The sequence below is a fragment of the Lampris incognitus genome, chromosome 4, assembly GCF_029633865.1.
Source record: "Lampris incognitus isolate fLamInc1 chromosome 4, fLamInc1.hap2, whole genome shotgun sequence".
Taxonomy (NCBI): Eukaryota; Metazoa; Chordata; class Actinopteri; order Lampriformes; family Lampridae; genus Lampris; species Lampris incognitus.
Genome location: NC_079214.1, coordinates 23,306,288 through 23,334,236, shown reverse-complemented (window position 1 = coordinate 23,334,236; position 27,949 = coordinate 23,306,288). Strand labels below are relative to the sequence as shown.

Sequence of the window (27,949 nt, the reverse complement as noted above, 5' to 3'; positions counted from 1 at the left end):
AAAGATCTCCCCTAACCAGATTCACCGACCCCAAAAATACCCTTGGTATTTACAGTCCTGCTGCCATTTGCCGAAGGAAAAGTCTTTGTGAGTTTGAGATGCTAGTGTGGCAATTTCAGCTTGCTGTACTGGTAATGTGGCGCTAATTCGCTGTTAAACTGGATGAAGTCATGTGAAAACGTTAGCCACGTTAGCCACCACGCTAGTGTTTGCCACGTTAGCCACAACGCTAGCGTTAGCCATCTCTGTTAGTGTGTTGGAAGCGCGCCCGTTGTGATGCAGCATTGGGTAAAGGCGATGTGTTTACAGAAGCTAATTCTAACGTGAACTAACGTTAAGGTAGTTTATTAGCCATACTGTGATTAAAGTTACTTGTTGCTAGTTCGAGCTAAAGCTAAACTTATGCAGTGTGTTGTGTGGAATTGCCATAGATATTATTACATTGTTGATTTTGAATGAAAAAAACATAAGCGACTTTGAGTATTAGAAAATCGCTATATAAGTGTAATGTATTATTATTAAAAACATGGCAAGTTGATAAAGGTGGAGTGGCAATTTTATTTGCAATTGAACTATATAGTGATTATTTTCCTGGCTTTGTGGGCACAAGGCCGGGTCCTGTTTATGAAACGGTGCATAGGATCCTTACTAAAAGTGTACGTGTGTACACAAGCCGAAAATGGCGTGCGCCAAAAAAATATAGCAAAACTGGATTTCAGTGTATGAGAGGCGTCATTATACAATCTGGCTTCAAGTCACCACCTCACCATCTGCGTTTACGTACAGAGTTATAACACAGGCACGGCCTATGTTGTCGGTTTATAACCCCCTTGAAAGATGGCTGTGATTGGTTGAGCGAGAATGCTGTCTACCTGCTCTTTCAGGCTCCGTTCTGTGTGTACGCAGCGGTTATAAATGAGACTGATCTTTTGCTGTCATGTGTTCATTGCGGGATTCTACAAGATCCTTGGATTCTTCAGCCCGGCTTGCTTCTGTTGGAGAGAAGTGCAGTTGGTCCTGGGTGGCGAGCCAAACTCATGAGCTGGATCAAAAGAAAGGGAAAGATGCTTGAATTTCTCACGTTCACCCTACGGTGGGGGGGGGGGGGGGGGGTAACCACGTTCAGTTGCCCCAAGTCTGAACATATGGAATTTCGACTAAGTGAGGAGACATTATTGCATTGCACTTGAACGGTCAATGGAATACAACACAGTTTGAGTCGAACCGACAGCCATTGCTGGACTATTTACACAGTAATTCATTAAACTGAGTTCTCTGATCCACTGCCTTATTGACACATACAACATAAATTGGACGGTTCTTGAATGTATATGTTTATTTGACGAGTTATACAGGTTGTTCTATCACCCTACTGTGTTACGTATTGTTCTCTCTGTATTGACTGGTACGTATACTTATTTCAAACTGGGTTGATTACTCACCTTAGGACAGGTGTTGGCTTTTGTGTTAACGGATGTTCTTGGATTGGCCTTCTAAATCTATTGAGTGTTAAAGCTTTGTGAATTTCTATATTCACATTCAGTCTGTTATTTCTGTGAAAGTACAGGTTAATGCGGTAAGAGCAGCACCAATAGAATTCCTGAGTAGGGAAACATTCTTTAAGGTTGGTTATCAAGTTCCATTAAGTAAACTGATTGGTGTTTGACTTGAGTTATATAAGAAAAGAAAAAAATGAAAGAAAAGAGAACAGAAAATAAATGTTGGTTTTTTTTTTTTACCTTTCAGACGTGGTTGCTGAGTTTGTGTTTTGTTTCACCTTTGCTGCCAGTACCCATTTTCTCCCGAGCAACCTAGAACTTCTGAGACCCTGGTCCACATCGCAACTGATTATTCTTCTCTTACTTGTAGTATAGAGAGAATTGATAAGAACTGGTTGTTATCCATATATCTGTGCTCAGTACCATAGCTAGGGGCGCTGGTTGTTACAAACAGCATATTGGGCAGGTGGTCATAATGTTGTGGCTCAGCAGTGTATGTGACATATTTTTCTGCTTTATTAATGTAACATTTGCAACAGGGAAAAGTATCTTTTCTTAATATATAACCTAATTGAAATTTTCCACCCTTTAATTGGGTTCATTGCTTAAACATATTCAAATTATATTGTTGATTGTTCAGTACATTTTTAAATGTTTTCAATCTGTAGAAAACAACCAGAGCAGATTACTAAGACATTGACAGATGTCCCCCCCCCACCATTAGAATGTTGTATGATTTATATTTTAATGAAACAAACTAATTTACAGTCAGAAACTTTCAAGTGAGAGCTTTTCAATTTCAGTAGCTCTGTGTGCCAAATTTAAATCTGTAACATCTACATAGTTGACCCTTGTCTGGTATGCAGTGAGGGACTTGAAGAACAATTTGGTTCAGGCATGTTATAGTATGGCTGCACACCTCCCTCACAAGTACAGCCAAGACAGGTGTCTCAGTATGACACTACAGTGTAATCCCCTCGTAATCCTTGCCCAAGCCATGCGCTCAGTTTCTTAATCCTAACTCTAATAAACAAGTTAAAGCCGAGGTTAATGTGTCCGGCAAAAAGTGCAGCATGTGTCCCTCTGCCAGACGGGGAAATTATTGCGAGTTCGCTGGAAATCCAGTCAGAGATTTCCCTCTCTGTCAGCACATGTGAAATATGCTCGACATCAGTCCAAGATTTAGTTGTTTCTTTTTTTGTTTTTGTTTTTTTTGGTCAGCCAGTTAAACATCATTCTTGCCAATGTGGCTTTCTCAGAGAGTTTGCAGGGGGCTTCTCTCAAGAGAACGTTTGCGTGACACTAAAACGTTGTGGTTTCAGGCGGAGAATTAGAAACCTGGTTGTAAATCCTGAGAGGACAGAAGGAATCATGGAATTTGGCATTGGCTGAGCGCTGGGTAGAGCTTTGTTTAAACTGACAAGTTGTGTAGTTCTGTCGCATGTGGTTGTTGGAAGGCCCAGGGGGACTTTGGGTATTTCACTGTGTATGTGTGTTTACATTCTGTTGCCACAGAGTGAAAGTGCTTTTGTTTGCTCCACCATTCATAGAACTTGGAAATGGAGAACCACAGTTCATGCACTTAGTAAATTGTTCCCATTTCTGTTCCACTGATTCAGTGCCCTAAACATTTTCTCCAACTGCCTTGTATTATTCCATGGTGAATGGTTTTGTTGTTGATTGTGCCGAGTTAAAAATAATTAGGCTGGCTTGTCACTCTAGTTTGTGAAAATTGAAGACCACTAACAGAAAAAATTGGTTATAGGGCTGCATGATATTAGGAAAACATGCGATAATGTTGAATATTACGATGACAATATTACTCGCGATAAATAAACAAATATTGAAGTATAAAGTTTTAATGTCTTTCTGTTTTAGGTTTGCTGCTAACACAGACCCCAGACAATGAACAGCCTATGCACACTGAATTAAAAAACATTTTTTTGAAACGCATTATTTCCATTCCAGCAACATGATTTGATTGAAAAATGCACCTGACTACAGCTGCTACATTGACAATGAACAAATACCACCAACTTGGTTGCATGGCCATACAGTTTCTCCGTCACTTTAACAGAACATCTAGGCCTATTTAAAGCAGCTACTAGGAGTTTATATTATAAATGATTACGTAACGGTCTCAATTTAAAACTGGTGTCTTACCTGTTTTGCAGAGTGAGTAACTAATGTTAGAATTTCATTTTTTACATTATATTTTATTGTTACTGAGGCGGAATCGGCCAAGTGTCACTACCGCCTTTTTCCAGAAGGGGGCACCAAAGTCAACACAAACTCAGTCGTATGCAGCGTGTGACTGCATGGCACATACATATACCATTTATCGCAGTTCAAGCAGTCTTTTGCGATACCTATATCGCGCATGTTGACATCGCGATGAGGGTAAATTTTCGATATATTGTGCAGCCCTAGTTGTCAAGCCTTCTTGGCTTGCTCAATAAAGAACCTAAGTTGCAGAATGAGAGACAAAGCTCAGTCAAACCAAGTTACACTCAACCAGAGAACTGTAACCTGGTGCTCTGAAAATTGTAAGTTACATTCTGCTTCATAAAGAAATGCAATTTAATATAATAGTGTCGTATGGAGCCATGCCCGGAGCCAGCTACATTTAAAGCCTCAAGGGAGGTCTCAATGTAGTCTTGGTAAGAACAAAATGTGTCGCCAACTGGGGATGTCATGGAGACTCCTTGAACTCAACACTTTGTTGATATTTAACCTGTACTCACACTTTTTCATAATTCATCATAATATCAATGAAGTAAAAATTTGCAATCGCAAAGCCTGTTAGCATGCAATGTCTTTTCATCAAAGGTCATTTCAAGGCCTTGTTCTTTTCACCTAAGTATGCATTGAAATTATTCAACTCTGCCTGGGTTTTCTGCAGATGCTTATCGTCACTCTCTAGTCTGAACATTTCAAAGAAATCCTTTCCCTTAATGGTCACATACCCAGTTCAAACAAGTCAGAATCAGAAAGACACTGTGCATGGTTCAGATTGCAACATGTGCCATTCGCTGTCACTATGAGGAAGGGTTCATTGTGTGGTCTTGTCTGTGTTCCTCTGTGTCTCCATAAGGCCGAGGAACAGAGCAGGTTGACAGCTCGGGTGATTACCTGTCCTGTCCCATTCGCTAAGCTGGCCTGCGGCTTGGCCACATCATGCATCAGATCCTGACACAGAGTGATTACGATGTCATTAGGGCCCAGCTCAATGCAGCACCCTGCCACATTAATTTGTTCCCCCTCACAAAGACCGGCAGAAATGGGCTATCCAGGCACATCTCAATAAACCATGAAATCTTGCTGATTCGGAGATGACAAGTATTGCACCAACATCGAATCTTATCCAAGGCTAGTGTTATGAACTGTAGAGTATTTTCTTCAGCGTGCATTGATTGAAGAGAAATTGTGTTTTATTTGTAATGTTATTTATTGTTATTTATTCTAAGTCTAATTGAATCCAGTGATGGCAACATATATCCAAGCGCTGAGTGGGTTATGCCCAATTAATAAATGTGTGGTGTTTGGCTGCAGCATGGGATTACTTCTGCAGTTCAGTGCTAATGATTTGGAGCACTTTAATGTCGACTGCCTTGAATAATGAGCACTAAGCCTGGTGTCAGTGTGGCCCTTAAATCACAATCAGCCCCCCTTCTCTTTTTTCCTCCCACGCACTGACTACCCTAACTTCTCTCTTTCTCTCCCCCCAGTTTGCTCTCATCATCTCCCTGCCTCTCTCTTTCTCCCCTCATTCTTTCTCTGCATAGACCCACTTTCTATTCATTGCTGTCACAGTGTGCAAGAGCAGGTGGAATCAATTACTGGCCTTGGGCAGCTTGCTCCCTCACCACAACCAGCTCCTTAATTGAGGGAATTAATGAGTGATCAGTCCACGAGATGATTCGGTGTCAGGGATCTCAGGCTGTGTAGCAGGAGGGAGGAAGGCTAGTGGTGTGGGGTGGTGTGGGGGGTCGCTTGTTTGTGTAACACTGCAGAGCTCACGTACTTCCCTCACCTCAGACACAGTTAACACGATCTGCTGTCTCCCTCCTTCCTGCTAATCAGGTTTCAGTGGAAGGTTGAGGAAGACAGGCAAAGCCCACACGACAGCAGCAACTGCCGTATCACCTTTTTGCTGATCAAGGCATCTGTTTACTTTTAAGGACCACTGGCATTTCAGAATGTCTCCCCTGAGCTCAGCACTTTGTTCACTTCCCCTCATAGTAGCATCCGTTCCTCGTGTCTCGTATCGGCTCTGTGTGTGTTTATAAAGTGGGTTTGAAGTATCTCATGTTTCTTTTCTCTCTCTCTTTCTCTCAACCCTACTTATCACTCCGACAGATGGAATCTCCAGTGTCTACGCCAGCCCCTCCCCCCCTCCACCTCCTGGCCGCTGTGGGCAACAGTGAAATTGCCTCGCCATGTGAGCAAATAATGGTGCGCACTCGTTCGGTAGCGGTGAACACGTCCGACGTGGCCCTGGCCACAGAACCCGAGTGCTTGGGGCCCTGCGAGCCCGGTACCAGCGTCAACCTAGAGGGCATTGTGTGGCAGGAAACTGAAGATGGTAAGTGGTGTGGTTTATAACCTAATGGGCTCTCTTTAAGTCTTCTTGTGTCTCCTAGTCATGAAACCATAGTCTCTGTGCCTGGATCACTGGACCTGAAAGCAGCAATGACTTAAAGGGATATGTCTTTTTATTGCTTTTGATAAGACAGTGAAAGTGAAGGCGCTTTAAGACATCAAATAGATGTCCTCCCAAAACCACATGACACATTATTTAGAAATTCATATTTTTGTCTTTTCCATACAAATTGTGCATGTTCAAATGAAACTGAATATGCCCTGGCATCATCAGCAGAAGAGTAGTGGCATTGCTGCTTGAGTTACCCAGCATGCCTCCAGCATGATAATGCTAACCAGAATAGTAGTTGGCAAGCAGCTCATAGGTGGACTTGATTTGTTCTTTTGCTCGGGCAAAGACAAACAGGACTTTGCTGCACCAAATATATCTGTTCCCAACAAAACCGGCAATAATAACAACATTGACTCACAACACAAAGCTGCACTTCTTTTCAACCCTGCCAGTTGGGAATAACATTGGCTCCTCTCCGCAGTGCAGTCCAAGTAAAACGTTACACATTGTCAGCAATCCTGCCTTTGATCGAAAACGCATTTGGCGCATTTAATTTGACGGTATATCACTAGCTCCACCAGGTTTTGCCAGGCTCTGAAAAGCTGCCCTCATTTTCAGTTGTGCATGTGAAATAATGCAAGCGCCTTGTCTTCAAAGCAGCTCGTGTTCAATCGCTCGGCAGGCAGGATGACTACATATCGCCCACACACCCACTGTGCTCCTTGTCGATCCTCTTGGAGGAGCTGAATAGAAAAGGTCTTTGCCTCATCGGCATTCCCAAAGCGCAGTCCTTGCTATTGAAAGAGAGAGAGTGTGTGTGTGCGTGCGTGCGTGTGTGCGTGCGTGTGTGTGTGTTTTTCCTTTCCATCTTTTTGATTTTTCACTTCAGCCCCGGGCTGTGTCTGATTCCCCACTGTCCTCCTCTCCATTGCGACTCTTCTTTGCTGCTGAGCACTCAGCCAGTGACTCCCCCCACCCCTCGACTCTGTTTCCAACCAAACCGGGCGAGAACGAGTGCACAGTGGGGGTGGGCGGGGGCAAGGGGAGAAACACAAGGCTACCTCTGTTAGTGACACAAACATGGCTCCAAGCCAGCACCAGCACTATGTTTGTGCTCCCTCTCTCATTCTTTCCCTCCCATAAAAAGGCTACCCCCCCCCTCGCCTCTGCCCCCAACCTCACCTCCAACCCTAGCCCTCCCCTTTCCCTCTCCAAGCCCTCTGTCCTCTCCCCTAGACTTACTCCCTCAAAGCTGCTATTTGGGCTGAAAGAGGTAGTGGTTTAGCCTGATGGGGCTGTGCTTTCATGTGATTCCACTCTACCTAGCTCAGCAGGGAGGGTGGGTGGGGGGGGTGGGCAAGTAGTTTTAGGGGTGGGAAGGTGTGTGTTTGTGTGTGTTTGTGTGTGTATGTGTATGTATAGCACACTGGTTGTTATAGTCTTCAGAGCTGTGAAAACCAACTGCATCTCTCAGCCAGGCAGATCCATATTACAACATGCATTGTAGGGGAGAAAAGTCATACATCTTTTTTATAATTGGACTCCGAAATATTTCATTACTTTACATACAATTCTCTGCACACTGAAACATAGCATATAGGCTATGTTCCCATATGGCTCTGTGGCTTCATATATGTTTACCATTAGCATATACTAGAGTTTGCTCATGGCTTGCAAAATAAGCTACCGTTTAACAGTTGTGCATTAAGACTGCTACAGTATAACTTAATTGTGAACTATTCAGTACCTGTTTTTCTATGGTGTGATCTCTTGGGGTTTTAAATGTGCACAGAAAGGGCTGTGAGAATAAGGTAATAATAAAAATTTGATCAGTGTGCTCTACTCTTAATGTCTACAGAGACTAAAGCTTTACTGATGGTTTTTCTGGGGGGGGGGGGCTTTTGTCATTTTTGTCTTGTTTCGCCACACCGTTACTTTCAACACAGTTTATCCAACATGGTGTCGTTTTCATTCTCCATCAACTAAATGCTGCTAGCCTATAACAACCTGCTGGCTAGCTTTTGAATTAGAGGGATGCAGTTTTCACTCACATCATACTGCACTGCCCCTCTGCCACTTCTCCCCTTGGAGACCCAATGAAAGCAGACGTCTTCATTGCAGTGCAGCCGTACAAATGAGAACCAAATGAGGAAATCAAGGCGAATCGAGGCAGAGTACTGGAGAAGAGTAACAATAAACAGAGGCCCTGGAGCCATAGCAGAAATGGACTGATTAGCAATGATGTTGAGCAGTCCCCCACTTCTCTGCATGACAAGTCTCATACAGCGCTGTTTAGGCATGCACTGTGGTAGTGTGAGTGTGTCTCATTTAGCATGCCAAACAACAGCTGCTCCATCACCTCCGCCTTTCACCCTTGTGGGAGTAAATGAACATCAGGCTCACAGTAATTGTCTGCACTTCACCCAACTTAAAAAGCAGCAGAGAATGAAATAGATGAGGGGAAAGCAAGTGATAAAAAACAGCTTGTGATCCCAGAAGTTTCTTTGACCATGGCCAGCAGATACCTTGGCTGGAGCTGCAAAATTATTTTTTTATTCCATGTAAAATGACAACAGTTAAACAGCTTTTTAGTGTTTGTTGTGACTGTCAAATGGCAGCCTTGGAAGCACATCAAGAGACCGTATGTGAATTGGTAACTGTACCGAACAGACTCTGTAAAGTTGCACTCTAAAATCTGCCATTTTTTTTGCCTCATCTAGATCTGTAGAGGGGAAGGAGAGAGGGTAGGGGGTAAAGTGAGAGACCATGTCATCCAGTCAGACAGTCTGGGGACGCGTGAAGCTGACACTGGGGGGGGGAGAGAGAGCGGGGCCCGTGGTATTTTTAGGCCCAGCTCTGACACAAATCCCTTCAGCGCAAGACGGGGCAGTGGCAGCTCCCAGGGTCGCTTCAGCAGAGCAATGGGCCAACCCCTCCCAGGTTTAGCATGCTGATACCTCCAAATGTCATCTGTGAAATGCTGGAGAAGTTTATTGCTCTTGAAAGGCAGCCCAGAGGGCCTTGGCTCCTGCTCCAGGGTAGAGGGAACACAGTTGGGCCCCTTTGGCCAAACACTGCAGCTTTATGCCAGTGCCCCCCACAACAACCACACACTCACACTCACACACACACACACACACACACACACAAACAGCACTGTGTTAACTCCAACCTTCAGAACACAGCAGGCTATTCCCTCGTGGCTTCCCCAGGTTCTTTAGATCCTTAATAGATAAATAATACAGCCTGTTTGTGAGAAATGTTTGTCTCATGGATTATTTATGAAACACACATTACATCATTGTACAATTGTGAGTGTTAGTTTTAGCGAAGCAGTTAAAAGTTCCTAGGCATCTGTGTTGAAAAGGGGTCAGTGAAGAACGGATATTCCTGTATAAACATTTGAGGGATGTATTTTTTGCTCACTCTTTATTTCTGGAACCCTGTCAGGGAGTTGAGAAGGGGAATTTTGTGTGAAAGAAGAGCTTGGCTCTTGTGCTCACTTGCCAGCTATGCTTCCTTGTTACTTTGAATACCAGCTGTCAAAAGGCTTCATTAGCTGTTTCCATCGGGGGGGGGGGGGTATGCGAATTTATAAGTTGTGAATTAGAAACACTGAATAGAAATGCTTAAGTTTAATTAAAAAAAAAGAAATCCTAAATTTTGCAAAAGAGTTTTTTTGGTTGCTAAAAGTGGAAAAGTTAGCATGTTGATAAATAAAGGGTGGTGGAAACAGAATTTTCAAATAAATGATGACAAAGGGAATAAAAAATATATATATATAAAAGTAAATGAACATGGGCATCCGGGTAGTGTAGCGGTCTATTTGGTTGCTACCAACACGGGGATCGGCGGTTCAAATCCCCTTGTTACCTTCGGCTTGGTCGGACGTCCCTACTGACACAATTGGCCATGGCTGTGGGTGGGAAGCCAGGTGTGGGTATATGTCCTGGTCGCTGCACTAGTGCCTCCTCTGGTCGGTCGGGGCGCCTCTTCAGGGGGGAGGGGGAACTGGGAGGAATAGCGTGATCCTCCCACACGCTATGTTCCCATGGCAAAACTCCTCACTGTCAGGTGAAAAGAAGCAGCTGGCGACACCACTTGTATCCGAGGAGGCATTTGGTAGTCTGCAGCCCTCCCTGGATCGGCAGAGGGGGTGGAGCAGCGACCAGGATGGCTCGGGAGTCGGAAGAGTGGGGTAATTGGCCGGATACAATTGGGGAGAAAAGGGGGGGGTTGGAAATCAACAACAACAACAAAAAAGATAAAGACCTGTTTCTCACCTTTGGGAATTTGCACTGCTTAGCTGTTGTGCTCGCTGTTGTTGCATCGAGCTGAAAAGTGACTGCTCACTTTTTCAGCAGTCCAGGTTGTAGAAGCAAATTTCCCATTAATTTTTTCCACAGACATTTTAGAAAATCCTGTTTGCTTCAAGATGAATCATGGCCTGGCAACTACTGATTACAAACAAATATTTGAAAAACAGAAAAAAGAAGACAAAGGTACAACGTGTCTTTATGCATGCTCAATAATCCAGGTAAGAAAATCACAGAAAGTTGAATCTGTTCATCTGGACATAACATTGTCCAATAAACATTTTTTCCAGATGAACTGATTCAACTTTCTGTGATAAAGGTACAACACCGTGTACTTGCTTTTAAGAGGGAATGAGCTGGGGCGTCCGGGTAGCATAGCAGTCTGTTCCGTTGCCTCCCAACACAGGGGTCGGCGGTTCGAATTCCCATGTTACCTCCGGCTTGGTCGGGCGTCTTTACCATGGATGTATTGGTCTCTACAGACACAATTGGCCGTGTCTGCAGGTGGGAAGCCAAATGTGAAGTGTAGGGTAATTGGCCAAGTACAACTGGGGAGAAAAAGGCGGGGGGGTGAGCTACTTATTGCATGAAGAATTTAGAATGATGACATCGAGTCCCTTTCTCCTCACTATTAACCGGTTTCAGTCAACATCATGTCTAACAGAAAACATGGTGGGGCATGCCACAAGGTTACGTTGCTACATTCTGACTTCCATCCACTCAACTTCAGTGGGGTTTACATCTCCATGGTTACAGCACCGTCTTTGATTGGTGGAACTCAGTAAGGGAATTTAGGAAGTATAGTGCTTTACTGGGAATTTGGGAGTAAAACACAAAATCTTAAAAATGAAGTTGAAATCAGACTGACTTATGGCTTCAACAGGAGCATATGCTGTTGTTTGAAAATCTTGCAGTTTATGATTTGTCTGCCTTGTACTGTTAAAACATTATAGCCAATAATAAAAATTCCCCATGGTGGCTATGAATGGGATTTTTACTTCCGGAAACTTTCCAGCTATATTGGCACGCTTTTGATGACATAGTTTTGTCCTGCACAAAGAGAAACTGTTTACTGACACCACACGAACTAATGGAAAAACACACTGATCTGCATTTTCCTTTGCTGACTGTTCAAAAATTCACACAAAATTTTCCTAACATTTGGATGGAATTAATAATAATTGAAATATTTTAACAAAGAAGAGTTGTACCTGCTCTTACCTAAACTTACTAAAGAAAATACCTTAGATAATAAGGGTGAGTAATGAGAGGAAAAGAGTTTAAGACAAAAATCAACACTGAGAGACCCTTTTCCAGCAACAGTAGCAGACATTGAGATAAAAAAAAAAACATTTTGAGACACTGGTACAGTCTTTTCTTTTTTTCTCTTTCATGCTGTTCATACACCACTTCCTAAGCCACACACTTTCCACAGTACCAAGCCTGACTTACCCCTTCTAGCAGTGTGCTCTGTCCAATACAGGAAATAGCTGCTTTCCATAGTTACTTGTGTCTCACCACCACCACCACCACGCTAGACAAATTTTGAAGTGGAATTTTATTGCTGACCATCAGAAGTCCCATTCCTACTGGCTGATAAGTGCATTCTCTCATGCTCTTGAATAGTCCTGAGAGGTAATCATATGCTGGTTGTAACCGGTAGGCCATGCAAGCGGTGGTCATAAGATATTATGTCAGCCATATACACGTCAACAAAGCTTTGACTAATGCCCTTTTGGCAGTATCATCTGTTGATCTCACCCCCATCCCTTTAAGGAAAAACACTAGAGGGGTTGTTTTAACAGTGAGATGGCAAATACACCTAGTTGACAAATTTATCTACTGCAATAAATGCATGTAAACTCGGTATAGATGTCAAATATGTATTTTCAGAGTGTTACAAGCATAGCTGCAGGTTGTGTGAGCTATTCCCATTGAGAGAGTAAACACAGGCTGATTTCTGTTTAGAGAGAGACTACTGCATGGAGCTGATAACACTGAGAGTAAGTGGATGGAATACTAATGCTCTTTTCCATTGCCTCTCAGTATTGTACTGGGAATTGACCTTCTCACAGGGTGTTGCTCATGTCAGTAAGAGTGACTTCGCACTTTCACCTGCTCAAAACAAGAATGCAGTTTGAGATCTTTAGGCAGGGCCCTCACAGACTTCCAAAATATGTTTGCCTGTTTGGTACATCTGTATCCCTTCTAGGATCAGCAACTGTTGTTGGTTTTTGCCATTTTTATTAATGTTGTCTTGCTGTTTGTAATACACTGTGCAGCTGTGTTTTGAAATGTGCCATATTAAGTGTACAACAAGGTAATGGGACATCCGTATATGAAGCTGGAATTCTTATGACTTCGCTTGTTGATACCAAACCATTGAGCTTCCATATAAACTAGCCATTTCCTCTGCAATAAGTTACTCATGACATTCATCCAAATTTTTTTGTCTGTCCAGTGTTTCATATGAAATTAATTTTGGATTCTACATTCTAATTCTGACGTAGCTCAACATAGCTTTTCTTCATTTCATCCATCATGGCTGGCTGCTGCAGCTAGAAGCTTTTAACATGGGACTGTTTGAAATGTGCTGACACTTGAATGCTCAAACGCTTCATTTCTTAATGTTACTGTTATTACTGATGGCAGCACCCAGCTATCCTTCACCCACTGCCCATAATGAATACCGACATTATTTTCCTCATTGCTCTCGCTTCTCTATCTCCATGGAACCTTGATGGATGAAGCTTATTGCAGAGAGGCCAATGTGAGCCAAGTGCAGTCTTCGCTGGCATACTAGGAGGTTGCAAACCTTATCAGGGGCTGTATTTATATCAAACTCAAACTGTGTGCAAAAGGTGATAATAAAAGTGCTGTTATGCTGTTTACATGTTATGCTGTTGAGTGATTATAATTTTGCTCAAGACTCAGCTTGTTTAGACTAGCAACACTGAAGACAAATACAGTGCTCAGTACCCATCTTTTTGACATTTGTAGTCGTAGTCATGTGATGTCATACTCGATCATCAGACTTAACTGATTTGTCGCATCTTGGATGATCACAAAGGCCCTTTCTACAAGGGCAGTCATTGAAAATGCCATTAACCCCAGTGAGGTTCTGGTGGAGCTGGGAGCAGAGCAGAGGTCAGCCAGTGAACCCGTGGCCCGAGCAGACTTGACCAGCAGCAGGGGACCTGATAATTTGGCCCCACTGCAACCTGGTGAAACGCATGGGGGTGGGTGACCAAGGAGTCAGTGACCCATGCTGCAGGCACAACAACCTCTCTTGGTTTCCCACTGCTGTTAAGCTCTTATTAAATAATCATACACAAGTACTCAGGGGGATTTTGGTTCACAGGGAGGGGTGCCATTTTTTGTTCGGCAGCATAGAAGGGAAATGAGAGGTAAAATTACAGGCCAAGTCCTCTCATTAACGTGGGCTTCGTTCACCCGGCCTGACTGACCCTAATGAGACTGATACAAGGGGGGTTGTGTTGTGTGTGTGTTCAGGGTTGTTAGTGAACAGAGCTTGCTCCCACAACTCCCACTCACATGCACCTCACCCCTTTGGCAGCCGGATTCAGAAAACAAACCACAACTGACACCTGACATGTGTGTCCTGACATTTTATTGCCGGAACACAGGCTTTCCATTAGATTGATAATAAAAAAGGGACAATTCTTTTTACTATTAAAGCTTATTTAATTTCATAGAGTAGCCTAGGTTGTGATATTTTTAACATAAAATTAGACTAAGTACATTTTCAATATTTTAATGTGTGATTGAGTGTGCGGTAAAGACCATTGTTATAGCAAATATACATCATGCGATAAAGTTCTCTGAGCATTTTAAAGTAAGCATGCAGCCTGATTTGAGGAAAAATTAAGTTGAAAGAAGAAAGGCAAAAAATTGTATTGAACGGTGAAGACTTTTTAAAATAGTGTGCACAAGCAAGTGTGTTGCTTCACAAGTTGCCTTTAAATGGAACTATCCAGCAGTCAGATTTATGTTATGCAATAATATGGCTCACTGCAATTGTTGCTACTAATTTGGCATAATCAGAGCTTTTCGTCAACCATTTTCTCATTTTAAAACCGTGTCGCCTGGAAATCAGTTTTAGAGCAATAGTATAACATCTTTAGTGTCAGCATGGAAAAAATCCTATCACCAAATGAGAGACTAAAAACTTAAGTAGGCCAAATGAGGACATCTGCAAAGAAACTGCAGTGGAAACCATGTAGCCTTTTACTTGTCAAAAGCCTTATCTTTTCTTTTAGTCTATATTTTTTACTAAGCTGATTTTGGCTAAATTTGAATACGTTGGAAGGCACGCAAGGCTAGTTAAAAAGAATTACAGTTCGCATTTGCATCCGTGAAATCCTATCCCTGCTCATCCCTAGCTACAGCTCTTAAATAAGGCAATTATTCATGTGGTCTGAATAGTTTGCTCCTTAAAGGTCCTGTGAAACGGCATTTAGAGCACCGCAAGTCACCGTGACTTGATGTCTATCCGAATGGAGCAGAACTGTTGTGTGTGTGATTATGTGAGGAGAGGGGATGGAGTTTGATTTGGCTAACAGGCAAGAATAGCCAGGCATTTTTAGAAGAAGGTGGGCATCGATACGTTATTGGCTAGATTTAGTTTGGTGGTAGGATATCACCTGTCTTCCCCCAACCTCACTCCCACTCAATGGACATTTTTGTTAAGTGTATGCCCAAAAATGCAGAGAAATATAAAACAAGCATTGTATGTCAGGAAAAGAAAAAACTTTCCTCTTATAGATTAAAAAGAGTGATCTGATTTTTTTATTAATTTAAATAACATAGTGTTAAATAGATGTAAATTAAATGCAGATAAAAGGATGGAACTACATTCAAAATTTGACCTTTGACCCTGAGCACTGACCTTTAAATGTTGGTCGGTACTTTTTGCTGCTGCTGCTAAACGTTCGGGGTCAGAAGTACTAGTTCAACCAAGAAAAAAAAGAGTCCATCGGATGCAAAACTATCTTTGGTTTGTTTTCAGTTTCTATGGCTGAATTGTGTTTTCTGAGACTGTCCTTTCACTTTTTGTACAACTCTCCAACCGCATTACGTTGTGGAGAGAGACTGGTCCTTGAGTAGGAAAATGCTCTCAATTTACACCGTCTGCTAGAATTACAAAGTTCTTGTGTGCTCCTACCATAAGTTTTCTCTTGAGATCAAAGACTTTTCTCTGGTTAACCAGATGGGAGCCATGTTGATTTGAAAAATAATGACTGAAAACCTTAAGGGGGGGGGGTTATGATCTCAATACTATTTGGGCATTGGTGTTTCTACTGAATATGATCCAAAGCTGATAAGGACCTGCCACCCCCACTGGCTGGAGAAAAGAGGAAAGGCTAGATCCTGAACAACATGAAGCGCTGCTCATTCATTTGCTTTCCCTAGATTTACTTCCCGCCTTCACCAGCTGCCAGAGCCATTTTGGGTCAGTGTTTGGAGAGTATAAATGGGGGAGGGGTTGGGGTTTAAAAGTGTTTTAGAAAAGGCCCTGGTCCTTTTAATGTGATGGAAAGCCAAATTCAAGGACCTTGTCACTATTTCTCCACACATAGGCACACAGCATTTCCATTTTCGTCCAGCTGATCAAGCCAGGACCTGGAACTCGTGTGTTTTCAGGCTATAGACCTATAGAGTAGGGCTTGTGGCCAAATGTCAGCAGATTCCTGTAAATCTATAGAAATGCCTTATAAACCCACTGCTTTATGCCAGAGGCAGCAAGAAAAATGACACCTGAACCGTGTCTTGTCCGTGGGAGGGAGGAAGATAGTAAGTAGGGGATGGTTATATCATTGAAAAGAGGAAATGGGGTGAGGGTGTGGGAGAGAAGGAGAATGGGGTGAGCAATAGAGGTTTCCTGAGCTAACAAAATTCTCAAAGGAATCAAAGCTCTCAGCCAGCATTCCTGTGCCATTAGATAAGTTAGCTTACTGCAGCCTCCAGTTTCTCTGCAGTGCTGAAGTGGCATGCTGAGGTCACCACTGGGGGAGGGTTTGGAGATGGAGGGGGCAATAAATTCTAAATGGTTTATTGTGGGGCTGTTGCTTCCCCTAAATCAGTTTTGCTGTTAATTTTGTTGTGGTGGCAAAACTTTATAACCACCCACATGTATTTATACCTAGCTGTTAATTACAAATATTTGTCATTTGTGTTTTTGCATGGATTGCACCAGCAGTCACATATCAAGATCTCCTCAACAGATGTGTAGACTTCTGTACAATGTATGTACTTGGTTTTGAAATTTTGATATATTTTGGTATGCCTTGCAAGCTCTTGTGAGATGAGCAGTACCAGCCCTGTCTGGGAAAAACCTACACAGCATGTTGTACAGCCTGTGGTAACTAATCTTGGATTTTTTAACACAAGCTCGGATATCACACTCAGCCCAGAATTCCCTAGATAGACAAGGTCCTGCTGAATGCTGCCAGCTTCACAGTAGCCAAATGGTGACACACAAGCTTCTAAAGTCAGACACATTGCAATAATACCAGTGAAGTCAAGGGCATTCTTTTGTCAGGTTCAGGCACTTGCTGTGGATGCCTTGAGTGAAATCATTTAACAACTCATTGCTCAGGCACTCAGTTATAGACTGTCAAGTTGAACCATTAAAGTTAAATTGCTTGGACTCAGGAGCCTGTTGCGTTAAGGAATCTCTTTTAAATGCTTTTTTTCCCCCTTGTATTGGTGCCATCTTTTCTCCCTGGGAGTGCATTCCTCAGCAATAAAGTCAGATATTCCCCAGTAACCTCGCTGTGATTAGTCTGAGTGGATCCTGTTGCCAGTGTCTGGTACATCTTCCAGAATACTAAGTGAGATATTGCGTTCTCGATATACCAGTCAGCTCAGTCCCCAAAGATTATCTATGCACAGAAGATTTGAAACTGTTAATCAGACTGTTGCACAAATCATCATTTTAATGCCTGAACCCAAGAGCAATGCATTTGCAACAGCCATTTACATGAGCACTTCATTCACACATTGGTAAGGCAAACTGCTGGTTACATAACAATCTGTTTGCTATTCATTCTCGTGACTGCGGTGATACATCAACAATATTTTCTTTGTTTCCATACTTTCCACAGTTATTGTTGTAGTTGATAAATTACTTGCTTCCTTCCCTTTCATACAGGAATGTTGGTGGTCAATGTCACTTGGAGGAACAAGACGTACGTTGGCACTCTTTTGGACTGTACACGGCATGACTGGGCTCCCCCCAGGTAAGGAGCATTTCCTTATTCCAGAGATGGTGTTCTTCTGAAAACCAGGGGGGTGAATATTCACCAGTTCATAGTGAACTGTAAATATGTGTGATCTATAGCTTCTGAAGTATTGAAGGCAAATATAACTAATGTGATGAGGCATTGCTTGGCAGCTGGTTTGGAAAGTAAGATTTTCCTGCATAGATTTTCAGATGATTTCTGTACTTTACAAAGAATTCACTGTCACGCACAGGAGTTCTAAATGTCATGGTTGAAAAATAGTGTTGCTACATGGGTGTCATCAATCATCAGTGCTTTCTCTTTATCCCAGCTGCACTTGGTCTCTAACCTTTTCATAAAGAACATGTTCTGATATGAGTGTGTTGTATCTGTGAGCTCAGTGCCTATCTGCCCTAGTGTAGAAGATCTTGCCTATTCCATGCTGGTCTTTATCTGACGTTTTGGAAAACAGTACTCCATCCTTGCTAGCAAAAGGCTGACATCCCTTGAGGAAGTGATGGAAATAGAAAACCGTTTTAACAAGCTAGATTGCAGAATCCAATTATTGGGCTAATAGCTTCTCCTCAGCACTGTATCACATTCCCTATCACAAAAGGGTGAGATTTCTTAGATCAGAGTTGTCTCAGTGGTAGCTTAATGTAGCTTAATGTCTTCAATTCCTGGGTTTTTTGCCTTTTTTAATACTGATTGTACAGACTATGTAGAACACAAATCATAACCCAAATATAATGGATGTTGGTATTTTAACTGTCCAATGTTTAGCCTAACCGTAAATGCAAGTCTTCATATTTACATTTAAAACATGTTATGCTGAATGTAATAAAAAAGTATTCCAGTGCACAGTCAGTGGCAAGCACAGGCGAAGGTTAGGCTAAATTGTACTGGAAACAAGAACATTGCTTTGCTGAGTAACAGAGGTTTGTTGGGCTGCATTTGCACCAAGATAGTATTACAGTTTGCAGCAAGACTACATTAGGGACACACTATGAATAATTCAGAAGGCTTTCAACGGACTGAATATAAACTCAGGCTTGCGATGAGTAATGAGTCTGAATTCCTGCACCACTGTCAGACTACAGATGTATTCACATCCCCTGCTGGGGCTAAAATTGTTTGGAGAGACTTGTAGAGGAAGCTGTGACTCATCCTAGCCCGGTGTCTCTCTTTTTCACAGATTGCTAACCTTCACCGCTGTGCAGGGAGATAATTGCATTACAATTATAGAGACATGAACTCCAACTGCTATTTTAAGGATTTGAGTTATGTTAGGATTACAAGGCAGGTAGAATGTTAAATGTTCACTTGTCATTGTTTAATTAGAAATGAACTGGTTATACTGCCACTGATAATTTCTAGAAAAATTAACGTGAAAACAGCAATCACTTTTATCTTGGCGTACACTTGGGCATTGACATATCGAGGAATATTCTTTAAATGAATAAAAACTACGATGTGAATCACATTTTGGTTTCATTGACGTTGTTCATTAGGGACTGAGACTCAAGTGACCAAAAATCTGTAGCTTTGATTCTAACTTGTTCTTGTTTGCCTAGTGATGCTTGGTTTTCTATGCAGTGGTAGATAATAGTGACATGTCCTTTGGTAATGAATGCCCCTTAGCACTGTTGAATGTGTACACAAACTGCCTCTAAACTGGCCTGGATATAGCAATAGTATGTAATAGATGTCTCAGTCAGCTGGTCCATCCTTCACATGATATGGCTGTTGCTAAGAAAGAAAAAAAAATGCTTTGATATGAATTACAGTTATATTATTCATGCAACAACGAACACAGAAAATAGCGATCACGATGTCATCAGAAGGATGTTCGTCAAAAGCTCTGGGGTAAAAAAAAAAAAGACATCTTTGAAAATCTCCGTAGGGCATCATGGTGGCTCAACCAGTTAAGCGCATACCATGTGCACTCAGGCCTGACTGCTGTGTCCCGAGTTAGAAACCAGATCGGGACCTTTGCTGCATGACTTCCAATGCACTCTTCTCCATGTGTTTCCTGTCTGTCTCTTCTATCGTATTGAATAAAGGCTAAAAAAAAATGCCAAAAATATATCTTAAAACATTCACATGAAGTTCTGATCAAGAGTTCAAATTAGTTTTCCTTATTGGCATTCTAAATTTACACCTGCCTCTTTGGTGTTTTTAATTGCAGGGTGTCATAATTCAGTATCACTTGCATGGCATGGTACATTTGTGTTCACTTTGAAAAATATAAATTTTTTTCTTTAAAATTTTTGATTTATTTTACCTATTCAGCTGTAAAAAAAAAAATCAAATGTGAATCATGGATGTCAATAGAAAAACATTTATTGTTTTTTTCTCGAAATGTTTTCCATTGTGCCCTTACAGAGTCAAAATCACTGTCTTTATTTAATCCAATAAATGTTCTAGAGGAACATAAATGCTAACACATCTTTCATTCCTCACCTAGGTTCTGTGAATCCCCTACAAGTGACTTGGAAATGAGGAATGGTCGAGGTAGGGGCAAGCGAATGAGACCCAACAGTAACGCACCCATCAATGAGAACACCAACTCAACAGACAACAAAGGCAACAACAACAACAAGACACGTGCTGCCTCCAACAGCAAAGGACGGAGAGGTAGCCAAACACCGTCAGAACGTCGCACACCACCCAACAGCAACACAGAGGACATCAAGGCCAGTCCCTCCTCAGCTGGAAAACGTAAGACCAAAACAACCTCAGACATGGAGCCCAACTCTAGTTCAGAGGACACCAAAGGTAACAAGCGCATGCGGACTAATTCCAACAGTGGTGGGGTTGGGCCGCCAGGTCTCCCCATTGCATCCAAGGCTGAGCCTCTTCCTCCTCCCCTGGACCGTAGCTGCCCTTCACCTGTTCTTATTGACTGCCCACACCCTAACTGCAACAAGAAATACAAGCACATCAATGGTCTCAAGTATCACCAAGCCCGTGCACACAATGATGATGATATAAAGTTGGACCTAGATGGGGATAGCGAATATGGAGAAGACTCAACACTCCACCCTGAACCAGGGAGCTGCAATGGAGCATCTATTTCTCAGAAAGGTTGTGTGTCTCCAGCACGTTCCGCTACCCCAAAAGGCAGGGGTTTTGATGCTCAAAGTCCATCCCCATCCCCTGGCAAGTTTGGCTCAAAGCAGAGTAAAAAGAAAATTGCTGATACAGATCCAGAAACTGGTGGTACGCCAATGGATGGATGTGAAGATGGGGCATGCCTCACTGATGAGGCCAGTAATGATGGTATAGATGATAAGAGAGGTACAGACAAGTCTAGAAAGACTAACAGTGGCACAAAGGCTGACAAAATGGCCCAGAAAAACATGAAGTCTCCACGACCTATTGGCCCAGGTTCTGCAGCGTCCCAGCAGATATACTCTTTCCCTCCTGGAAACCAAAATGCCTCCCCAGGGATGACCCCTGTGATGCAAGGAATCCCAAAAAGTCCCCAAATGAAAGGCGTACAGCCCAAACCTCCTGCAATCGGAGATCCTGCTGGCAGCAGCTCCAAAGACAAAAAGAAGAAAGAGAAGAAGAAGAAAGAAAGTGGGAAGGAAGCTGACAGCCCCAAGCCTCAAGGAAAGGGAGGGAAACTGGAGGAAGGAAAGCTTCCATATTCAGAATCCTCTGACCCGGGCAATAAGGGTGAGGGGCTCCTCAATGGTTCCACAGACCTTCACCAGAGTCGCCTGGCTAGTATCAAGGCTGAGGCTGACAAGATCTACAGTTTCTCTGACAATGCCCCCAGTCCATCTATTGGTGTAGCCAGCCGGATAGATGGCAGTGGAATGCCACAGCCTCTCACCCCATTACATGTGGTGACCCAAAATGGTGCTGATAACTCATCTGTCAAAACCAACAGCCCTGCGTATTCAGACATCTCAGATGCTGGCGAAGATGGTGAGGGGAAATTAGAAGGTGTCAAAGTTAAGACAGAAGACCAGACCATAAGGGAAAGTGTCAAAAAAACCCTCTTTCCAAATCAGGCAGCAAACAAAGATTCCCCGTACTACGCTGGCTATGAGTCTTATTACTCACCCAACTATGTAAACCCCAGTCCCAGTGGACCAAGTCCAAGCATCCCAATGACTGACGGTCAGGTTAAGATCAAAAAGGAGGATGACCAGGATCAAGGGGATGAAAAAGTGAAGACTGAAGTTCATGAGGACCGCAAAGCTGAAAGTAGTGCTTCTGGCCAACAACAACAGCAGCAGCAGCAGCCGCCGCCACAGCAACAGCAACCCTCTGTCATCCAACAACGTTCCAACATGTACATGCAGCCTCTCTACTACAACCAATATGCATATGTTCCTCCTTATGCATACCACCCTGATCAGGCCTATCATAACCACTTGATGAACACCAATGCAGCCTACCGGCAACAGTACGAGGAGCGGCAAAGGCAAGTTGCTGAACAGCACCGTGCTGCTGAGAAGAAGTGTGATGCAGCCATAAAAGAACAGCGCGAAGCCTCCATGAAGGAGGAGTGGAAACAAAAAGGCCCCATGCCACCAAGCCTCTCCAAGGCCCCCAGCCAGTCTGACCTGGGTAAGATGCCACAGCCACCTAGCAAATCTAGAGAGTCTCCATCAGAGCCCTCTTCCAAATCCATGGGAGGCATGAAGGGAGAAGAGTCAAAGTCCCAACAAGCTGAAGGGCTGAAGATGAAACTGAACGAAGGGGGCCATCATGGGAAGGAGGATGCTAAGCAAGGGCTGGAGTCCAGAGGACAGATGGGGATGGAGCAACCTTTGTGGTACAGACAGGTAAATATCATGATAGAAATCTAGTTATTTATTCTGTTTTCAGGTGGTTTTTGGTTGATTTAGTGTTAGTGTCAATATAAATCTAATTAATAATAGATGAGTGCTTTACTCGCTGTTGTTATACAGCAGTGTCCATTATGACTCTAAATCCCTGACTAACTTCTTCCTGCCTGTGGCCTCCTCTGACTTTCCCTATTCAGTTCCCTGAAAGCCAGAAGTCTCAGTCTGAAGACGAACACCAGCAGCAACCACCTCGATGGAAAGATGAAAGGGAACGAGAACGTGAACGGAAAATAAAGGACGACAGACAAAGGCCCAGGGACAATAGCGGTGGTCCCAAAGAGGAGGGAAAAGACAGTACTGATCCTCGTATCTCCTCTGAGGACCACCGGGCCATGGGCAAAGACCCACGTTCTAATACCCACATGCAATTCTCAGCACCATTAGCACAGCACCAAGGCTATATGCCGTACATGCACGGCTACCCATATGGACAAGGTTATGACGCTAGCCACCCTGGGTATAGGGCAATGCCCACAGTCATGATGCAAAACTACCCAGGTATGACATTACAAATTCAGTGACATGCAAGTACATGTCAGAGGTCTTAAACTGTTTGGCATAAAATAAGATTAAATAATTTGTTTCAAAGAATTGACTAACAGACATATTGGCCATACATACTGGTTACACATTTTAGCATTTTAAGTGTAACAGGTATGTTTATGACATTGGAATTGCATACTTCCCAGATTTTAATGTTTTTTCCTTGTCACTTCAAGGTTCCTACCTACCTGCAGGCTACCCCTTTTCTCCTTATGGTAGCAAAATAGCCGGAAGTGAGGAGGGCAATGAAAAATCCCGCGGCAGTCCCACCGTCACCAAATCAACGTCAGACTCCAAAGCCCTGGATATCCTGCATCAGCACGCTAGCCAGTATAAGAGCAAGTCACCTACGGTGGGGGACAAGCCCCCCCATGAGCGGGAGAGGGAGCAGGAGAGAGGATCTGGAGGAGATCGGGAGAGGGAGCGTGATAGGGAGAGAGAGAGAGACATGGACCGGCCGCGCTCCTCGCCCTCCCAGCGCATCATGCCCTCTCATCACCACCTGAGTTATCCCCTGCTTTCAGGGCAATACGACTTGTCTTACACCACAGGTCAGTCTCATCCTAAACTCCCTTTGGGTTTCTGGGAATTGGATTAAGTCAAACCAAGATGTCACAGTAACTTATTTGATGAGCAGAGAGTAGATCAGTATTAGTTGATCAAATGTAAGAATGCCCTCAAACCACAAAGTGGACTTATCACTTAGATTTAATCATTCCTAATAGATGCATATGACATAAAAATTCAACACCTAAATAGGACAAGCAACTGATAGACATACATTTTCCGACTCGCCATAGGTCTCTCCTCATCAGCTATTGTTGCCAGTCAGCAAGCAGCAGCCCCCTCCCTCTACCCACCAGCACGGAGGTGAGAACGGTAAGACCCCATTAGTTGGCGAGACGGATAAAAGGCTTACCATAGAAACAAAACACAGGTGTACTGAGACAGGTTCTTGGACAGACTGGTGAGCTTTCAGAAATACTGGCAAACCAGACAAATTCAGATGGCAGACTCAGTGCTACATATTACATTGCCAGACTGAACCCTGGTTGAAAAAAAAGGAACAAAATGTCTAGACATATAAATATTAGTGCTTGCTCAATATGTTGGAATGGAACTGGAATGCAATTTGTTAACATGGAAGAAAATACTTGTTTCCATTGGAAATGAGCAAGATTGCCTTTTATTTATCTCTAACCTTAGCATATTAATAATAGTCTCATAGACAGCAGCCCATGAAAAGGCCTGGCTTAACGAAAATCCCACTGCTCTACAGCAACTACCGCAATATGCAGTGCAGCACTTAGCCACTCAGCTCATCCATTCTAAGCAGGTCTTTTGAGGACAAGTGGATCACAGCACTGATAATAGAGATCCCACCAAGATGCAGAGCTAGTGAAGCCTGCATTGACCTCTAGTGGCAAGTCTTTTAACTTATCACTAAAACACTGGTGATAAAATTTAGGACCAGATATAGTACAGTTCAATGCAGCATACATTAGGGAGAGAATGGTGACATACATTTTTTTTTCTCCAACATTTATCACATAGGTATGATTGTGAATAAGTTTGGTTAGTTGAATAGAAAGTAAAGTGGGAATAAATCTCTTTTCTTTCCTTCTTGTTATCACAGGGAAACCTGACCGACACACCTCCACCCTACAAAGATTCATGTGACTGGCTCACATGAGAAGATGATCTCCCGGGTGTTACCTTTTTAGACATCAGTTGAATGGTGTTTCTATCTATATTTTTGGTTCCTCTGTCCCAGCGCCTGGCAGATTTTCGTGTAACCCCTTAGTGAATGACCCCAAACTCTAAAACCTTGGACTCTATTAGACTCTTGCAACCTAGGTTCAAAGCCATCACTCTCTGCCCCACAACATGCAGAGGAAACACCAACCCGCTGATTATCTAGTCTTTGCACTGTCAACAAATACAATGCAAAAACAGACTGACAGACTGCCTGAACAGCTGAGTATTTTTTTTTTTGGGTTGTTTTTTTCTTTGACCCTTTTTTTTGTCATGTGCAGAGAGTAATTGTGGGGGGGTGGCTGATGGGAGAAGGGGAGTCAAACTAATATAACAAGTAACAAAAAGTGAATCATGTTGAAATGATTGAACTTTGTCTTTGGCTTATTGTATGCCATGAAACAACAGTATATCCTTAACTTGACAGATGTTTTGGCTGTTTTGTGAGGAGAGGGAATATGGCGATCGCTGCTTTCTTCAGAGACTCAAAAGCCTGAGATTGAAGTTTTCATTTTCCATCACCATTGATTCTTCCCATCCTCATCAAACCCTCAGCTCTTGTTTCAGGGATGATGTCATGTTTTCCGAAGGGACCGCGTACACCTCAAAGGAGAATAAACACTATTCATGTTTTGTTTTGTTTTTTTTTTCTTAATTACTTTGCTCAATCCTCCATATCATTGTGTTCATCTTTGAATGCATGTGTCTAATGGTGGCATCATTGCTACTTTCCCTCACTGAAATGGCCACATCTATCCTCGCACCCCTCCAACATATGCTCACTTGCATAGTTGTTATCATGGTTTTCTTATCGGCTAGTTTGCTATGGATTATTCCAAAGCTGTGTCAATGACTCGGGTACCTAAGTCTTCTTTCTCTTTGATTCAGCAGGGGTCTGTGTTGAAACTGTAAAGTCAACTACTGGTACATCAATCTTTTATGTGAGGGAAGAACTCAGACACCTTTCAACTGCTATTTTAGAACAAATATGAGCCACTCAAGACACAATGGACTGATTTAAATGATGGTTTGAGAGCGAATGAAATAGAAGTGCTTTAGGCAAAGGCTAAAAAAAATAAAATGGGAACTAGCTCACATACACCTGAATGAAAAAGATAGCCCCTTATTTCACCAAATCAGCCAAAAAAGAAGCACTTTGCTCTTGCCTTTTAATTTGCAGCTCTATGTCAAAGGGGAAACAGATCCAAGATGGAGGAGCTCTTTACGGCTTCAACCAAGTCCTGGTCAAAATCAAGGACAGAAGAGGAAATAGTCTGTGTTAGAATTAGGGCTGGGCAATATATCGATATTATATCGATATCATGATGTAAGGCTAGATTTCATCTGGGATTTTGGATATCGTGATATGACAAGTGTTGTCTTTTCCTGCTTTTAAAGGCTGCATTACAGTAGTGGGATGCAATTGTCTGAACTTATTAGACTGTTGTAGTTATATTATTTGTCTCTACCTGTTTGGACATCATATCCACATTACTAATGAGTGTTTATCAAAAATGTCATTGTGTAAATATTTTGTGAGAGCACCAATAGTCATCTCAACAATATCGTCAAAAATATCGATATCGAGGTATTCGGTCAAAAATATAGTGATATTTGATTTTGTCCATATCGCCCAGCCCTAGTTGGAATGTGACTGTTACATGATTATACTGTAAATGGCTTTCTCAAGCAGAGGTACCATCTTGACTTTGAATTGTCTTTCCCTTCTCATTGACCTCAGGGGTTCTAAGTGAAATCTTGTCCACACACCATTCATGTTGATATTCAGAGGACCTTTGTTCATAGGTGTTGAAGTAGCACATGCTATGTCTGTTCTGAGCCAAATGTGTTGGGGTGCCACTTCATTCAGCAACAACTGGCACGGGATAGGTGGCTGATAAGGGTATTGTGCTATATGCTTCACTGTGATCTGCTGTGAACAGAGGTCTTGGTGTTTCTGTGGTGCATCAAAACGTGGAAGGAGAATCGGCCATTAAATCAGTAGTATTGTTCTTAAAGCAACACACTCCTGCAAGTTCAATGTTTTCACGTTTTTGCTTTATGCTTGCTTTTAAACTTCTGTATGTTTTAGTTTCTTGGTTTGACGTGATCAGGAAGTCAGAACGCCACCAGTTTTCTCTCAAATATCGGATCCTTGGAAGTCCCATGTTATACCAGGTTGCTACTGGCTTGAAATACTACTCACAAGCAGGGATCTGCAGCTCTCGTTTGGGGTTCTAGGACATTCCATGTAAGTGAGTTGCCAGCTCCCTCTCCCATATAGATTTTAAGACTTGGTATATCAATATGACTTGTGCGCATTACAAAGCAGAATGGTGGTCCGACATGAATAAGCTGAATGTGATGGTCTTTGACTTGTACTTAATCTGTAAGGGATCTAGGCAGCTGTGATGTTGTCATTTAAGTCAGTGGGTTTTAGTACCAGCAGACTCCATACATATAGTTTTATCAGACAATGGTTGTGACAAGTGCATTTGTTCTCTCTTTGAGAGAAGTAATGTTATCTCAGTAGTAAGCGAAACCCAGTGAAAAATCATATATACTAAAAAGTGTATGAAAATCCAGAAAAGTAATGTTTGCTATCAACTTATTGGAAAGTGCTTGGCTCCGTATTTTGCAGGACTCTATTTGTTTCATGGTAAAGAGTATATTTATTGGCCAGCAGTTGTCTCAATTGGTGCCTAGTTGAACATTCTCCTGTGAAAATGCAGAGACACTTGCTTATCTGTCGTTTCCTGACCCACCTACTGTCACTCAAAACCCCAAAGTACCAGTCACCTGCTGGTACTTGCAAGGATGTTTACAGTGTCTTCATTTCTTTCTATGTGAGATATTCAGAACTCTCCCCCTCTCCTGCTCTCCCCCTCCCTTCAGGAGTTTGTGTAAAGTGTACAATACCATGGTTCTTTTTTATACAATACTCTGTATCTTGCCTTTGTAAATTTGGGCTGAAAAAAAATAAATCTTTTTATGAGACAATTTGTCGTTGGGGCCTGCTCACTTGCCTCAGGTCTGTCAATTAATTTCTAAGGCATCAAATTGGTTACTG

The 27,949-nt window shown here is 42.6% G+C and overlaps 1 protein-coding gene across 2 annotated transcripts in view; it reads left to right on the top strand.

Moving 5' to 3' along the window:
* The window catches only part of LOC130111275 (zinc finger protein 609-like), a 101,249-nt gene extending 73,324 nt beyond the window's left edge, over positions 1–27,925 (top strand). The window contains exons 3-9 of one of the 2 annotated variants that reach the window (XM_056278406.1): positions 5,859–6,084; positions 17,644–17,731; positions 20,181–22,518; positions 22,719–23,079; positions 23,301–23,675; positions 23,925–24,003; positions 24,761–27,925. In XM_056278406.1, the coding sequence (XP_056134381.1) occupies positions 5,859–6,084; positions 17,644–17,731; positions 20,181–22,518; positions 22,719–23,079; positions 23,301–23,675; positions 23,925–23,998 (3,462 nt within the window). In that variant the 3' untranslated portion in view covers positions 23,999–24,003; positions 24,761–27,925. The remainder of the gene's footprint in view (positions 1–5,858; positions 6,085–17,643; positions 17,732–20,180; positions 22,519–22,718; positions 23,080–23,300; positions 23,676–23,924; positions 24,004–24,760) is intronic. The other variant, XM_056278407.1, reaches the window with a different exon arrangement.
* Positions 27,926–27,949: the final 24 nt, after the last annotated feature.